General features: G+C 45.2%; 1 protein-coding gene across 1 annotated transcript in view; it reads right to left on the reverse strand.

Annotated features, from left to right (window-relative positions):
- Nucleotides 1–3,649: 3,649 nt before the first annotated feature.
- The window catches only part of UTP20 (UTP20 small subunit processome component), a 276,038-nt gene continuing 261,781 nt past the window's right edge, over nt 3,650–17,906 (reverse strand). Inside the window, exons 58-61 of the mRNA XM_063930017.1 lie at nt 9,642–9,902; nt 5,079–5,205; nt 4,414–4,559; nt 3,650–3,953 (exon numbers count right to left, since the gene is read on the reverse strand). Coding sequence (XP_063786087.1) covers nt 3,798–3,953; nt 4,414–4,559; nt 5,079–5,205; nt 9,642–9,902 — 690 coding nt within the window. The 3' untranslated portion in view covers nt 3,650–3,797. The remainder of the gene's footprint in view (nt 3,954–4,413; nt 4,560–5,078; nt 5,206–9,641; nt 9,903–17,906) is intronic.

Consider the following 17,906-nt stretch of genomic DNA (forward strand, 5'->3'; position numbering starts at 1 on the left):
TCCTTGTGCCGCCTTGGCGGTTTACATGAGCTACTGTGGTGACGTTGTCTGACTGGATCAGAACCGGTTGGTCGCGAAGAAAGGTCTCCGCTTGACTTAGGGCGTTGTATATGGCCCTTAGTTCCAATATGTTGATGTGAAGACAAGTCTCTTGACTTGACCAAAGACCTTGGAAATTTCTTCCCTGTGTGACTGCTCCCCAGCCTCGGAGGCTCGCGTCCGTGGTCACCAGGATCTAGTCCTGAATGCCGAATCTGCGTCCCTCTAGAAGGTGAACACTCTGCAGCCACCACAGGAGAGATACCCTGGCCCTGGGGGATAGGGTGATCAACTGATGAATCTGTAGATGTGACCCGGACCACTTGTCCAGTAGGTCCCATTGGAAAGTCCTTGCATGGAACCTGCTGAAGGAATGTTTTCCCAGGACTCGAGTGCAGTGATGCACTGACACCTGTCTTGGTTTCAATAGGCCCCTGACCAGAGTCATGAGTTCCTGGGCCTTCTCTATCTGAAGGTAAACCCATTTCTGGTCTGTATCCAGAATCATACCCAAGAAGGGCAGAGGAGTTATAGGAACCAACTGTGACCTCGGGAAATTGAGAATCCAGCCGTGTTGCTGTGACACCTTCAGCGAAAGTGACACGCTGTTCAACAACTGCTCTTATGATCTCGCCCTTATTAGGAGATCGTCCAAGTATGGGACAACTGTGACTCCTTGCTTGCGTAGGAGCACCATTATTTCGCCAATTACCCTGAAATTGGTAATGACAATCCTGTACCGCAATTGTCAGGTACGCCTGATAGGGTGGATAAATGGGAACATGAAGGTATGCAGCCTTTACGTTTAGATACACCATCAAATCCCCCCCTTCCAGACTGGCGATGATCGCTCTGGGCGATTCCACTTTAAATTTGAACCTTTTCCCGTATAGGTTCAGAGATTTTAATTTTTTAAAAATAGGTCTGACCGAACCGTACGGTTTCGGGACTACAGCCAAGGTTGAGTCATATCGCCTTCCTTGTTGCAGGAGGTGAACCTTGAGCACCACCTGTTGGAGATACAATGTGTGAATTGTATTTAATATTATCTCCCTTCCTGGGGGAGAAGCCGGTAGGTCCGATGAGGAAAAACCGGCGAGGAGGCACCTTTCGAATCCAGCTTGTAACCCTGAGAAACAATTTTTATTGCCCCGGGAACCACCTGTGAGTGAACTCAGATGTGGCTGAAGAGTCGAAGACGTGCTCCCACCGGGCGGACTCCCTTAGCGGAGCTCCAGCGTCATGCGTTGGATGTAGTAGAGGCCGGGGAGGACTTCTGTTCCTGGGAACTAGCTGTGCCCTGTACCCTTACCTCTGGTAAGAAAGGACGCTCCTCGTACTTTGTTATTCTGCGACCGAAAGGACTGCATTTGATAATGTCGTGCTTTCTTAGGCTGTGAGGGAATATAAGGCAAAAGATCAGAATTACCAGCTATAGCAGTGGAGACCAGGTCCGAGAACCCTTCTCCACACAATTCCTCAGCCTTGTAAGGTAAACCTTCCATATGCCTCTTTTAGTCGGCATCACCTGTCCATTGCATGTTCCACAGGACACTTCTAGCAGAAATCGACATAGCGTTGGCTCTAGAACCCAGTAGACTAATGTCTCTTTGAGCAGGTTTTATATATATATATATATATATATATATATATATATATATATATATCAGCATCTTTTATATATATATATATATATATATATATATATATATATATATATACGCACACACATATACTAGGGTCAGTACCATGGTATCCTTATCTAGGGTTTCAATCTCCGCTGATAAGGTATCTGTCCACGCTGCTACAGCGCTATAAACCCATGCCGACACAATCACCGGTCTGAGTAGTGTACCAGCATGTGTGTAAATGGACTTCAAAGTACTTTTACTGCAAGCTATCTGCAGGATCCCTGAGGATAGCTGTTAAGTCAGCGCTACCTTTTGGGTAAACGTGACAAGGCTTTGTCCACCCTAGGGGAAGATTCCCCTCGTATCCTGGCCCTAGTAGGGAAAGGATACTCCCTGAGAATTCTTTTTGGGAAGCTGCAGCTTCTTGTCTGGATGATTCCCACTCTTTTCTTCATGAGAGGAGGGAAATTTACCTCAGCTTTCTTCCCTTTAAACATGTGTACCCTCGTGTCAGGGACAGATGAGTCATCAGTGATATGCAAAACAACTTTTATTACAATAATCATATATTGAATACTTTTCTGCCAGTTTTGGCTGTAACTTTGCATTATCGTAGTCGACACTGGAGTCAGACTCCGTGTCGATATCAGTGTCTATTATTTTGGATAGTGAGCATTGTGAGACTCTGAAGGTCTCTGCGATATAGGGACAGACCTGTGTAGATTCACTGTCTGTTCTCTAATCTTTTGTGCAATAAATTTACCTCAGCACTCAATTTCACATATCCATCAGGTGTCGGCGTTGTCGATGGAGACACCACTCACACATACATTTGCTCCATCTCCTTCTTAGGAGAGCCTTTTACACCTCAGACATGTCGAGACACACGTACCGACACACCACACACTCAGGGAATGCTCATCTGAAGATAATTCCCCCACAAGGCCCTTTGGAGAGACAGAGAGAGAGTATGCCAGCACACACCCCAGCGCTATATGACCCAGGAAAAACACAGCAATTTAATGTTTACCCAGTAGCGCTGTTATTATCTGCGCCGAATTATGTGCCCCCCCTCTTCTTTAAAACCCTCTCTTCTACCGTGGTATAAGCAGGGGAGAGTCCGGGGAGCTTCCTCTCAGCGGTGCTGTGGAGAAAAACATGGCGCTGGTGAGTGCTGAGGGAGAAGCCCCGCCCCCTCGACGGCGGGCTTCTATCCCGCTAAAAGTGTAAAATTGGCGAGGGCTCATGCATATATACAGTGTCCAGCAGTATATATGCTCCTTTTGCCAAATAAGAGGTTTATATTGCTGCCCAGGGCGCCCCCCCCTGCGCCCTGCACCCTTACAGTGACCGGAGTATGTGAGGTGTGTGGGAGCAATGGCGCACAGCTGCAGTGCTGTGCGTTACCTCAGTGAAGATCATGAAGTCTTCTGCCGCCTCTGAAGTCTTCTTTACTTCTCATACTCACCCGGCTTCTATCTTCCGGCTCTGCGAGGGGGACGGCGGCGCGGCTCCGGGATGGACGGCGAGGGTGAGATCCTGCGTACCAATCCCTCTGGAGCTAATGGTGTCCAGTAGCCTAAGAAGCAGGACCTAGCTTCAAAGAGTAGGGCTGCTTCTCTCCCCTCAGTCCCACGATACAGGGAGTCTGTTGCCAGCAGAGCTCCCTGAAAATAGAAAGTATTTTGTTAGGTTTTTTATCAGTAAACTCAGGAGAGCTCACTGAAAAGCACCCAGCTCGTCTGGGCACAGTATCAAACTGAGGTCTGGAGGAGGGGCATAGAGGGAGGAGCCAGTGCACACCAGGAACTAAATTCTTTCTTAAAGTGCCCATGTCTCCTGCGGAGCCCGTCTATCCCCATGGTCCTTACGGAGTCCCCAGCATCCTCTAGGACGTTAGAGAAAATTTCAGTATTGTGAACTAATTCATGTTGAATATGAATGAAGTCCGAGTGACACAATAGATTCAACCTCGTATGTTATTTAGAAAATATTTTAATTAGTAAACTTAAGTACATTAAACTGTACTTAAAATTTTTATGTTTTTCTCCCATAGGTGCGCAACACACAGTATTATACAAGAATGATTGCTGTATACTAGCATAGCAGACACACTGCAGGCCACGTTTATTCCACCATCGCCAGGTCTTTCAGAGCGTGGCTGCGCGGTTTCTTGGCTTTATATCCGGGTCGCAGAAATTCAATTTTCCTTTTCTTAGCCTCAATTTTTTTTCTGTGTTTCTTGATCTTCCTCTTGGCTGCCAGGTCAGGGTTTGCTACAGCCTAAGACACACAAGCTTACAGTAAGTGTATGATGTCCAACAGTTACCATTTGTTCTTATATGCCTGTGAGAGGATGTGCCACAGTTTTATCTATGGTGGTCATACAAATTATTGGTTTCTATAATAAACTGTCCCCAGTGCAGAATGCATACATTCAAAGAAATACAACATAGGTGCCTAATATCATATCAGTACAACATAGGATCTTAAATCATCTGTTAATATAGCAGCCCCACTTAACGATTACCAACTAATGGCTGCGTAACCATGACTGGAAATGTTACAAATAATCAATCATGGAATAAATCCTAGTACATAATCAATATATGCACTTTTCAGGTTTTTTTTTTTGGGGGGGGGGGGGGAATGATAAGTTAGCAAGCAATAAAAGTGAGCAATAACAGTGACACAGCAGTTCTGCCCGCTGGTATTCTTTCCCATTAATAAAAGCATACAGTACCTGAAGGGCTTTTTGTTGTTTCCTCATAGCTCTCTTCTGGTTGACTTGTTTCTGTACCCCAGAAAAGGACAAAGAGAAAGCCCCCAAACCAACCAAGTTCTTTAGAAGGTCAATGATTTCCTGAGAGAGGTTTTTCAATGTCGGGTCTAAAAAAAATTCACACCAAAGTGAGTTAAATCCATGGCAATGTTTTTCTTTTGTTTTATAAGGAATGATTCGGTTCTACTTTGCAGACTCTGACAAATAGGTTATTATATTAATACTTTATTATAGTAAAAGCTTGCTTCACAGCAATGTCTCCTTTACATTTTCTTTATTTCAAGTATGCCATGTGTTGACGTATGGAAAGTGTACTTTAATATTGTGCCCCAGCACATCGCAACTGTGACAACTACTGTAACATGCATGCACATTGGTGTAAACAACATTTCTACTACACCTGCATCACTGATGCCATTGACACTGGGTGACTTGTAAGCGACTAGTGATACTTATACTTAGAGAGTAAATTATCCATTATTCTCTTTTGCGGATGGGAATAGATGGAGTTGGGAGTTTTACAGAAAAGTGGTGGGCAGTGTAGTATGAGATGGGAGTGTAAACCTGGTCCTGCAAAATGTATCCCTCATTTCCCCTCCCATTAGAGATGCAGGAAAGCTCCTCACCTTGCTCGGCATATGTGCTGTGGAGTTCTCTGAAGAGTGGAGCAATTATAGTCGGCAGAAACGGCGTCACGCTCTCCTTTCCAAGGTCTACTGCTATTGCTCCCAGGAATTTAAAAACAAATATTCTCTATAACAAGGACCAAAAGAATGCAAACAAATCAATAAGTTATTTCTCAGATACATTTTCTACACTCCATGTGTTCTGCAGAAGAAAAAACAACTTTCATGTTTACAAAATGCTCTGTCCTAAACATCACTATTCCATAAAAGCATTCTACAATGTGGTACCTGAAACCTATTTCTAAAACAATTGCTGTATCAGAGGATATGACAGGAGCATAGAACCAACGGGTGTTGTTCATAGGGTCGACCACACTTAGGTCGACAGTGTCTAGGTCGACCACTATAGGTCAACAGTGACTAAGTCAACACAAGCATTAGGTCGACATGGCAAAAGGTCAACATGAGTTTTTTAAAATATTGTTGGTGTTGTTTTCTTTGCAGAGTGACTGGGAACCCCAATTAGTGCACTGTGTCCCCTCACCATGCTTTGGGCAAGGTTACTATTCCCAATCGTAGTCCACGTGGATCGTAAAGTATAAAAAAGTTATAAAAAATTAATTTTCTTTGTGAAAAACCCATGTCAATCTTTTGTCATGTCGACCTAGTGACCTAGAAACCATGTCGACCTAATGCATGTCAACCAATAGTGGTCGACCTAATGAATGTCGACCTAAGTGTGGTCTACCTAGAGACTGGATACCGAACCAACATCATGTCTTATAGCAGGAAACCCCTTATTGAGCTGTGTTTTTGAACAGAACATTTTGTATAGCTGATAATGTGGCTACAAGGGTAACCTCCAAGCAGTGTCGGATCCAGGGGGGAAGCACTCGGGCCCATGACCCCCAGTAATTTGTGGCCTCCGTCCCCCATCCCCTCCCGGCGCCGCACAGGGAGATGACGGGCGCCCGCTGAGATTGTGTTACCAGCGGGCGCCCGACTCCCTGCACAGCGGCAGCCGGAGGCAGGAGCTCAGTACTGAGTCCGGCTTCTGGCGCTGTCACTGTGCGGCGTGCGCTATGGGAGAGACGTCAGTCATGACGTCTCTCTCATAGTGCTGAGGAGCGGACGCCAAGAGGAGGACTGCAGCGGTCTGGAAGTGGGAACGGGGCTCGGTAAGTATGATGTTTTTTTCTTCCTTAGTGCAGCGGGGGCATCTACTGGGGGCAAACTACGGGGGGACATTACTACTGGGGGGTACTGGGGGCATTATTACTGGGGGGCATCACTACTGGGGGGTCATCTATTGGGGGACATTTTTACTGGGAGCCAGCTACTGGGGGACATTTTTACTGGGGGGCATCTACTGGGGGGTCATATATTGGGGGCAAACTCCTAGGGGGCATTACTACTGGGGGCAAACTACTGGAGGACATTATTACTGGGGGGGGGGGGCATCTAATGGGGGCAAACTGCTGGGGGACATTATTACTGGGGGGCATCTACTGGGGGACATTATTACTGGGGGCCAACTACAAAGGGGCTAACTACTGGGGGCATACTACAGGAGGGCATTACTACTGGCGGCGTAACTACAGGGGCATTACTACTGGTGGCTTAACTACAGGGGCATTACTACTTGGGGGCTAAACTACAGGGGGGCTAAACTACAGGGGGGCCAAACTACTGGGGGATAACTACAGGGGCCAAACTACTGGGGGCATTACTACTGGGGGCTAAACTACAAGGGGGGCATAACTACAGGTGCTAAACTACAATGGGGCAAACTACAGGGGGGCATTACTACTGGTGGCTAAACTACAAGCAGGCAAACTACTGGGGGCATTACCACTGGGAGGCTAAACTAAAGGGGGCGGGGGTAAACTATCGGGGTCATAACTGCAGGGGCATTACCACTGGGGGCATAACTACTAGGGCGCTAAATGACTGGGGGCATTACTACAGGCAACATTACTACTGGGGGCAATACGGGCATTGCATAAGGGGCACCACTACTATGGGGTCTATATAAGGGGCATAACCAGTACAGTGGACATTGCATAATGAGTGCTACAACTGTGGGCATTGTATAAGAAGCGCCACCTCACATGCACCAAAGCCGCACGCAAATGTACTTGCCCCTTCCATGGTGCCCCCCCTATCATTTTCTTCTGGATCCGCCCCTGCCTCCAAGGCTACCATATTTAAGTCCAAGTAGCACATCATTTGCGAAACACACATTTTGTTGGGTTATCACTGATACACTGCTCGTAATTCCCTACAGTTTTTACTTTTTGCTACATCTAAAAAAGCAGTATTTTACAGATAAAACAGAATATACTAGACTACAGAAATGAAAATATAGTTTGTTGATAGCATTTAATGTTGCTCTCTGCTTTTGTACCACAGATGAGTATTATACAAGCCCTTTTTAAACAGGCAATTCTGATTAACAAATTTCAATCCGCCTAACTATCGAAGGTGTTCATAGGAATTCTGAAGTGAGTGCACAATCCAGCTCCCGATGAGCCCCTCTCTATGAGGAAAGACATGGAAATGCATAAAATGGGACTACACCCAGGAAGTTCTTTAAAATCAGGGGTCCCCAAACTCGGTCCTTAATGCACCCTAAAAGTACAGGTTTTAAGGATATCCATGTTTGTGCACTGGTGGTATAATCAAACTGAGTTACTAATTAGGTCATCTGTGCTTAAGCACAGATCTCTATAAAACCTGGACTGTGGGGGTCATTCCGAGTTGATCGCTCGCTAGCTAGTTTTAGCAGCCGTTCAAACGCTATGTCGCCGCCCACTGGGGAGTGTATTTTAGCTTAGCAGAAGTGCGAACGCTTCTGCAGCCGAGCTCTGCAAAAAAAGTTTGTGCAGTTTCTCAGTAGCTCTGAACCCCACTCAGCGCTTGCGATCACTTCAGCCTATTCGTGTCCGGATTTGACGTTATACACCCGCCCAGCGAACACCCAGCCACGCTTGCGTTTTTTCAGACACGCCTGCATTTTTGCAAACACTCCCTGAAAACAGTCAGTTGACACCCAGAAACGCCCCTTTCCTGTCAATCTTCTTGCGGCCGTCAGTGCGAATGAAAACTTCGATAGAACCTGTGCAAAACAACACATGGGTTTGTACCCGTACGTCGCACGTGTGCATTGCGGTGCATACGCATGCGCAGAAATGCAGATTATTAGCCTGATCGCTGCGAACAACGGCTGTGATTTACCCCCAAGCCCCCCTACCTACCCCGGTGCTGGTTTTGGAAATATGGGGGACCCCTACACATTTCCCCCCCCTATATTTACTGCACCAGAAATGGCTCAAGAGCCCGGTGCTGGTTCACTGAAATATGGGGGATACTGGTGCTGGTGATACTTTAATCCACTTACAACACAGAAATCCGTGTAGGCTTCGCAGCAAACACACTGCTTTATCACAGCTGAATTTGAACCTCCCAGCACGCAACAAAACGATTCCTATCACCATTGGACAACACAATTCAGCCCAACACGTTCTTAAACGTGAAGCCAAAAACTATTCTTAGTAAATTATGCCCATTAAGTGCATTGTGGAATGAGTAAAAACAACGGAGGGTTCTGACATAGGGCCCGATTCAGACCTAGTCGCTGTTATGCGAAATCGCACAGTGGCTAATTATCGAATGACTGCGCATGCACCGCAATGCGCAGGTGCGATGCCAAACAGCGACAGAATGGTGCGAAAATTTTGATCGCTAGGCATACACAAGGTGATTGACAGGAAGCGGACGTTTGTGGGAAGTAACTGGCCGTTTTCTGGGAGTGTCAGCCATTCTCAAGTGTTTCGGGGAGGGTGTGTGACGTCAGCTACGACTCCAAACAGCCTGATTACTGTAGGAGTAATTCCAGTCTGGACTTGCAGCTGTCCACAGTTTGACAAAATTTTCACATGGCGTACGCATGCATTCACATAAATGCATGGGGCGGGTTTTCATTCTCTATGTGCGGCGACTATCTGATCGCAGATCTCTGCAAAAATGCAGAGGAGCAATCAGGCCTGAATTAGGCCCATAGTTTGGAATAACTGCTAACTCTGGCCATACAGAAAGTTATATTAATGAAACAAAAAATGTTGTACACATACAAATATGTACTCATACACCTAGTGTCAATACACCTATGCTGTGATTAAGTCACTCCAAGAGGTGCTTTAAATTTTGCACCTTATACACACTGCAGATACAACAAAACTCTACTCAAGAGATACTGGGCTGCAACCTTAACAGCACAGGAATTAAACACATACAAAGTCACAGATAAAAAAAAACAACAGAACTTGGTGTAAGAACCCTAGCATCGTAGCATTTCACATACAGATTCAGACTCCTTCGCACACAGATGTACAAATGTTGCAACTGATGTGGGCTGCTGCTGCCACCTCTAATTGAGTAGCCTGGCTACTTCAATCAGCACGTGGTAAATTACTGCAGCTAACTGAATCCCCCCCCCTAAGAGGGGAACAAGAGAGAGATCATATCACCACATTTGCAAACATATAAAGCAGTCATACTGACTTTTAATGGAATTTTAGGTGTGTGGGCAGCTTCTTTCTTGGCCAGTATTGCCAGTCTTTTCATAAGCCACATCAATGTGGCAACTTTCTCATCCTCTTTCTCCTTCTCGGCATCCTTTTCTGTGTCCAACTCATCCCCAGAAGCCTCCTGCTCCATAGTATTATCTTCTTTTTCTTCATTATTGTTTTGTGCGCTTTCCATATCCACCTCAGGGTGAAGGAGGTAGATAACTTTGGCCACATATAACAAATTCTTAATTACCTTAAAAAAATAAAATAAAAAAAGATTAATTACCATTAGTACATAAAAGATCAAACTTGAATTTCTTTAGTTATATTGTAACTTGGGTCTATAGCAAGGCTATATTAATTGTATTATTTTCAGCCATTTTTTTTCTTTTATAGGAAGGTCATATTTGAGAGTCAGTTTAGAACAGTTGCAGGTCAAACTAAGCTGGTATAGGCATGTTTCGGATTATTTTGCCATACCATGGCGTATTTTGCATATTTGAGAAACCTTCATAAAAAATAGGATTTTAATTACCTACCGGTAAATCCTTTTCTCGTAGTCCATAAGGGATATTGGGGAATCTAGAACGATGGGTATAGACGGGGTCCAAAGGAGCCAGTGCACTTTAAATTTCTTCAACTGGGTGTGCTGGCTCCTCCTCTCTATGCCTCCTCCCACAGGCAGTTATAGGTGAAAACGTGCCTGAAGGAGAAAGGACATATATGAGAGAAGGAAATATGATAACAAAGAGTGGTGAGACTTACATACCAGCACACCACTAAGATATAACAACCAGCATGGCTGGTAACAACAGCAACAGCTGAACAGGTAACCACATAACAAGAACCTGCAGAAAAGTCAACGCACTGAGGCAGGCGCCCAATATCCCTTATGGACTATGAGAAAAGGATTTACCAGTAGGTAATTAAAATCTTATTTTCTCTAGCATTCATAAGGGATATTGGGGAATCTAGTATGATGGAGATATCCCAAAGCTTCCAGAACACTGCCTGCCCAAACTGGGTATCCTCTTTGGCCAGGGTATCAAATTTGTAGAACTTCACAAAAATGTTCTTCCCCGACCAGGTAGCTGCTTAGCATAGTTGCAAGGCCGAGACTGCACGGGCAGCCGCCCAGGAAGAGCCCACTGATCTAGTAGAGTGGGCCTTCAGAGATTTAGGAACATGTAAGGCTGCCGACACATAGGCCTGTTGGATAGTAAGCCTAATCCAACAAGCAATGGACTGCTTTGAAGCAGGACAACCCCTTTTCTGTGCATCATAGAGCACGAACAAAGAATCAGTCTTTCTGATCCGAGCCATTCTCATGACATAGATCTTCAAGGCTGGCACAGCATCCAATGCCTCCGGAGTAGCAGAAGCGACATAACTGGACGGAATCACAATAGCCTGATTCAAGTGAAACGCAGAGACACCCTGTCCTCGTAAAAAAAACAAGTAGGGACTTTTACACGACAAGGCCCCCAGTTCTGAGACACGTCGAGCAAAAGCCAGGACCAGTAACATCACCCCCTTCCACGTGAGGTACTTGTCTTCTACCATCATCAGATGTTCAAACCAGGAGGACTGTAGAAATTACAACACTACATTCAGATCCCAGGGTGCCGTAGGTGGCACAAAAGATAGTTGTATGTGGAATACCCCTTGCAAGAAGGTCTGAACTTCTGGCAACACTGCCAATTTCTTCTGGAAGAAAATGGAGAGGGATGAAATCTGGACCTTAATGGAACCCAGACGTAAGCCCTTATCCGCACCAGCATGCAGGCAACATGGGAAACGTCCCAAGTGGAACTCCACAGGCGGATACGTGCGTTCCTCGCACCAAGAGACATATCTCCTCCAGATATGATGATAGTGTTTTGACATCACAGGTTTCCTGGCCTGAACCATGGTAGCAATAACCTTCTTGGAAAGGCCCTTAATAAGCTAGGATGTTCCGCTCAACCTCCATGCCGTCAAACGGAGTTGCTGTAACTCCGGGTAGATGAATGGTCCTTGTTGAAGAAGATCGCTTCTTAGCAGTAGAGGCCAAGGGTCTTCGACGGACATGTCCAGAAAATCCGCGTACCACGCCCTCCGAGGCCAATCCGGGGCAATCAGAATTGCCTGGACACTTTGATTCCTGATTCGTTTTAGCACCCTTGGGAGCAATGGAATCGGAGGAAACAGGTAGACCAGCCGGTAAGGCCAAGGCGATGCCAGTGCATCCACTGCCCTCGCCTGAGGGTCCCTGGTGAGTGAGCAATACCAGGGAAGTTTCTTGTTGAGACAAGAAGCCATCATGTCTATTTGTGGGCAACCCCACCCATCGATGATCAGCTGAAACACCAGATAGTGGAGCCACCACTCCCCCGGGTGTAGATCGTGATGACTCAGGAAGTCCGCCTCCCAGTTGTCCACACCCGGAATGAAGATTGCGGACACTGCTCTTGCATTTCTTTCCGCCCAGAGGAGCATCTTTGACACCTCTTGCATACAGGCTCTGCTTTTTGTCCCTCCTTGTTGATTTGATATACGCCACTGCCGTGACGTTGTCCGACTGTACCTGGATCGCGTGATCATTGAGCAGAGGAGAGGCCTGAAGCAGAGCATTGAAGATCGCCCGAAGTTCCAAAGTGTTGATCGGAAGGAGGGCCTTGTAGGCTGACCACCTGCCCTGGAACTGCACCCCTTGGGTGACAGCTCCTCATCTCTGTAGACTTGCATCCGTCATGAGGAGGGTCCAATCCTGGATCCCAAAACTCCGGCCTTCTAAGAATTTGGAGGACTGTAGCCATCATAGGAGGGAAATCCTGGCCTGAGGTGACAGCCGAATCATCCGGTGCATCTGTAGATGCGATACGGACCACTTGCTCAGGAGATCCAACTGAAATGTTCTGGCATGGAACCTCCATACTGGATCGCCTCGTATGAGGCAACCATCTTTCCCAACAATCGTATGCAAAGATGGACGGACACTCGAGTAGTTCTGAGCACTATGTGGACCATCTCCTGAAGTGTTTTCACCTTGTCCTCTGGTAGAAACACCTTCTGGGCCACAGTATCCAGCAACGTCCCCAAGAACATGAGCCTCTGAGTTGGCTCCAGGTGGGACTTCTGTAAGTTGAGGATCCACCCATGGTCTGACAGAAGATGGATAGTGCGGTCAATATGGAGCAACAAAAGCTCCTCGGATTGTGCTTTTATCAGAAGATCGTCCAGATAAGTGACAATATTGACCCCCTGTGCCCGGAGTTGAAACATCATCTCCGCCATCACCTTCGTGAATACCCTCGGAGCTGTGGACAGGCCAAAGGGCAGTGCCTGTAATTGGAAGGGATAGTCCAGAAGGGCAAACAGCAGGTATGACTGATGAGGCGGCCAAATCGGAATATGGTGGTAAGCGTCCTTGGTGTCCAAGGAGACCATAAATTTCTGTTCTTCCAGGCCCGCAATCACTGCTCGCAGGGATTCCATCTTGAACACCTTCAAATAAGGATTCAAGGATTTTAGATTCAAAATGGGTCTGACCAAACCGTCCAGTTTCGGCACCACAAACAGGTTTGAGTAAAACCCCTTGCCGCGTTGCGGTATTGGTACTGGAACAATGACGTGGGACTGGCCCAACTTTCGTATGGCCTGTTGCAACGTAACTTGCATATCCTCCAAAGCTGGTAAGCTTGATTTGAAAAATCGTTGGTGAGGAGTACTGTCTAACTCCAGCTTGTAGTCCTGAGAAACGAGATCTCTGACCCAGGTATCCTGGCAGGAAGCCTCCCACACGCAGCTGAAGTGATGCAGTCGCGCTCCAACCTCGAGATTCCCTCGGGGTGGGTGGGCATCGTCATGCTGAGGCCTTAGTGGACGCAGAACCGGTGGACTGTTCCTGAGAGTTGGTGCTTGCAGGTTTTCTGGACTTACCTCTGGTGCATCTAGTCGCATTGGAGGTACTTCTGGCCTTAGATCGAAATCTGTGAGACCGACAGGACAGGAAAGAAGCGTCTCGCCGGTGTGGCCCCAGAGGGGAGAAACGTGGATTTCCCAGCCGTAACTTTGGTATCCAATTCAACCCCAAAGAACCATTCCCCAGAAAAGGGGAGGGATTCCACACTACGTTTGGATTCTGCGTCCGCTATCCACTGACGCAACCACAAGGCCCTGCGCACGGACACTGCCGTGGCAGAAGTCCGAGCATTAATGTTCCCCATCTCCCTGAGTGAATCACAGAGGACACGTGTAGTGTCCTGAATGTGTTTTAGGAGGGTTACCATATTAACTAAGGGCATATCCCCCGAGAGGCCCCCCTGAATTTGAGTGGCCCAGTAATGAATGGCATGGGTCATCCAGCAACCCACAATGACCAGCCTTTGTGATATACTGGCTGCTGTGTATATAGACTTTAGGGTAGTCGCTATCTTCTTATTCCCAGGATACTTCATGGTAAAAGAGCCCAGGGCAGCCAGCACCGCCTTTTTAGACAGGCGAGAAATGGATACCTCCACCCCAGAAGGTTCTTCCCGAAATTTTTGACCTTAAGGAGCAAATGGGAAAATGCGCAAAAACTTGTTAGACACTTGGAATTTTTTGTCTGGATTTTTTCAGGCCTGTTTGAATGGGTCATCTAACTCTGTAGAGTCAGGGAAAGTGACATTAGGCTCATTTTGTACAAAGAAAAACGACTGCTGTGACGCAGCGTCCTCTAGAGGGAGCTTTAACACGTCCTGTATAGCCAGAATTAGGGGTTCAATACCCTGAGTAGAATCGGGATCCCCACTAACGGGATCCAGGTCATCCTCATCCTTCTGTATATTATCATCTGTATCAGAGATTAGAGCAGGTAACCCACGTTTCTGTGGACCTGCATGAGAGGGGGTGGGGGGCTGTGCATCTGCCCTAGCAGCTAAATCTGAAACAGCTTGTTGTAGTAGCCGAGTCTTCTGCACATTAAAACACCAAAAAAAGAAAGTATTAGCGCTTGTAGGTCACAAATGAGAAGATAGGTCACAATGAATCACAATTTAATAAAACATGTTAAAAACTGCGTGCTAAGCACATATAAATGAAAAAACAATAATACATAAAGTGAGTAGTGCTCCTCCCGATTGTAAGGTTTTTATGGAAGAAAAGTTCAGAAAACCTGTTCCAATAATTAGTCCCCTTGGACTCTGAGAGCCCATGCAAATCACAACTGTGAATAATAGTTACCACCAGCGTCTCTCAAGGTTTTTAAGTGGAACTGCGTCCACATGTGGCTTTTCCTCGATTGGTGATGAAATGGAGCTTCCACGGTGTGAAAGGAACTCTCTTTATAAAAAGTCCAAATGCTGTTACTTGGTGGGGACTTGGTCCAGGTGAAGGTCTTCCAGTAGACAGGGAGTGGGCACAAAGCGGCAGGACTCACCAACGCGTTTCGTTGCGTTTGAGCAACTTTTTCAAGGTGCTTACAGTCCTGCTGATGGTGGTTTATAAACCCTCTCAATATGGTTGCTCTTTTGCATATGTGATTGACTGTGCCCATCTGTTATCATTATGTGACCAAATAATGACAGACACTAGGGGTTAAAATAATACTTATTAAAAAGTCAAAACATATGTTTGTTAAATGAATTATTTTTCATAGTATATCTCAAAAGATATTTAGTATAATCTGGTCACATGACCGCTGTTTGCACATATCTAGTTTGAGTAATTTCAAAAACATGGAATGGTACTCCTCATACAATGTTCTAACATAATAGGGAAAGGAACTGGAATGTGCTCCACAGGATGAAATATCCCTCATAGTGGTGAACACTCCCTCTCCTCAATTACAAAATAGAGGTAGAAACCAGCTGGGCCAAATCAGGGACCAGGTTGTGTCTAGATTACCAGTTCATGTGTGCAAGGGAAGTGACGTAGCTCTTGTTATACCGAGCTCACGTCACTGGATCATCAACCAAATGCTGCACTGCAGTAGGGTTGCCATGGTGACGCGCTGACAACAACCAGCGCGCCCCGGCATGATTGTCATGGCGACGCGCTGGCTACGGACAAAGCGTCACTCTCCTGCATGCAAGTACAAGGGGGGAGTGGCGCGGCATCAGTACGTCGATGTCGCGTCACTCCTCCATGTCAGTCCCCCAGTACGGTGCGTGAATAGGCACAATCAGTTGCTATAGCGATACATATACTTATGTAACCCTTGGGCAGCTCACCCCCGCAAGTGGTACTTTAGAATCACATACAATGTATCTATCTTAAAACGACCTGAAGTATTACACTAGTAAGAACATAGTTCTAATAGAATGATTAGTACAGGTTGAGTATCCCATATCCAAATATTCCGAAATACGGACCTTTTTGAGTGAATGTGAGATAGTGAAACCTTTGTTTTTTGATGGCTCAATGTACACAAACTTTGTTTAATACACAAAGTTATTAAAAATATTGTATTAAATGACCTTCAGGCTGTGTGTATAAGGTGTATATGAAACATAAATGAATTGTGTGAATGTAGACACACTTTGTTTAATGCACAAAGTTATAAAAAATATTGGCTAAAATTGCCTTCAGGTTGTGTGTATAAGGTGTATATGTAACATAAATACATTCTGTGCTTAGATTTTGGTCCCATCACCAGGATATCTCATTATGGTATGCAATTAATCCAAAATACGGAAAAATCCGATATCCAAAATATGTCTGGTCCCAAGCATTTTGGATAAGGGATACTCAACCTGTATCTATTTCTCAAGACTTAGTACAAATCTGTGTACATAAAGGCAGCAAAAAAAAAAAAAAAAAAAGTACAATATTTAATAATAAATAAATAAGCAAAAAAAATCTATATTCAAATATACTCTATACTAGTACAACTCATTAGTAGTATATAGAAGAGAGCAGGAGATGGAATAATTTGTCACACCCATAAAAGAAGAGATCAGATTATCCAAAGAGACAGGATTCATAATACTGGATTGAGTTCAACTGCCTCATTCAATCCAGATGGATAAATAGTATTTAGCCTAAACATCCAGTATAATTCCTGTTTACAGAGAGTTTTGTAGCGGTCCCCACCCCTCTTGGTCACCCCTATAGACTCAATTGCCACCAAACTAAGAGAGCTAGGGTCACCACCATGATTATCTCTAAAGTGTCTTGAGACACTATGTGTAGGAAATTTATTAATGATGTTACGGCGGTGTTCCATAAAGCGAACTTTTATACTTCTGGTAGTTCGTCCCACATATCTGTGGTTACAACTACAAGAGAGAAGGTATACAACATAGTTGATATCACAATTCATAAAGCTTGTTATTACATGTTCCTCTCCCTCCCCGACCTGAATATGGGTAGTTTTCCTAGGGATATGTTTACATGTGGTGCATCTAGTGGCTCCACAGCGGTAAAAGCCTGGTGGTCTTGATAGTAGCCTGGTTTCCTGTATATTTGTCTTCTCTATTATTGCAGATGTATTTTTAATGAAACTAGGTGCGAGGATGTTTTTGAGTGAGCGTTTTTTTCTGAAAATAAATTTGTCTCATTGGTATATGGCCCCTAAGAACAGCATCCTGATTCAAAATCCCAAAGTTCTTACAAATCATTTTTTTAACGAGCATGCTGTCCCTATTATATGTGGATATAAAAGCTAAATCGCTGTCTTGAGCATATGGATGATCGGCTTCAATCCTATCTGATTTCCTTGATGATTTTTTGGAGTTCTTTGGGGCCAGTAGAGTATCTCTATCTAGGGTAGCTACTTCCTTAATAGCTCTTTTTAAAGGAGACTGAGGATACCCTCTAGTAACAAATGATTCCATCATGGATTCTGACGCTTTGTGCCCACTCCCTGTCTACTGGAAGACCTTCACCTGGACCAAGTCCCCACCAAGTAGCAGCATTTGGACTTTTTATAAAGAGAGTTCCTTTCACACTGTGGAAGCTCCATTTCATCACCAATCGAGGAAAAGCCACATGTGGACGCAGTTCCACTTAAAAACCTTGAGAGACGTTGGTGGTAACTATTATTCACAGTTGTGATTTGCATGGGCTCTCAGAGTCCAAGGGGACTAATTATCGGAACAGGTTTTCTGAACTTTTCTTCCATAAAAACCTTACAATCGGGAGGAGCACTACTCACTTTATGTATTATTGTTTTTTCATTTATATGTGCTTAGCACGCAGTTTTTAACATGTTTTATTAAATTGTGATTCATTGTGACCTATCTTCTCATTTGTGACCTACAAGCGCTAATACTTTCTTTTTTTGGTGTTTTAA

The sequence above is a fragment of the Pseudophryne corroboree genome, chromosome 6, assembly GCF_028390025.1.
Source record: "Pseudophryne corroboree isolate aPseCor3 chromosome 6, aPseCor3.hap2, whole genome shotgun sequence".
NCBI classification, from domain to species: Eukaryota; Metazoa; Chordata; class Amphibia; order Anura; family Myobatrachidae; genus Pseudophryne; species Pseudophryne corroboree.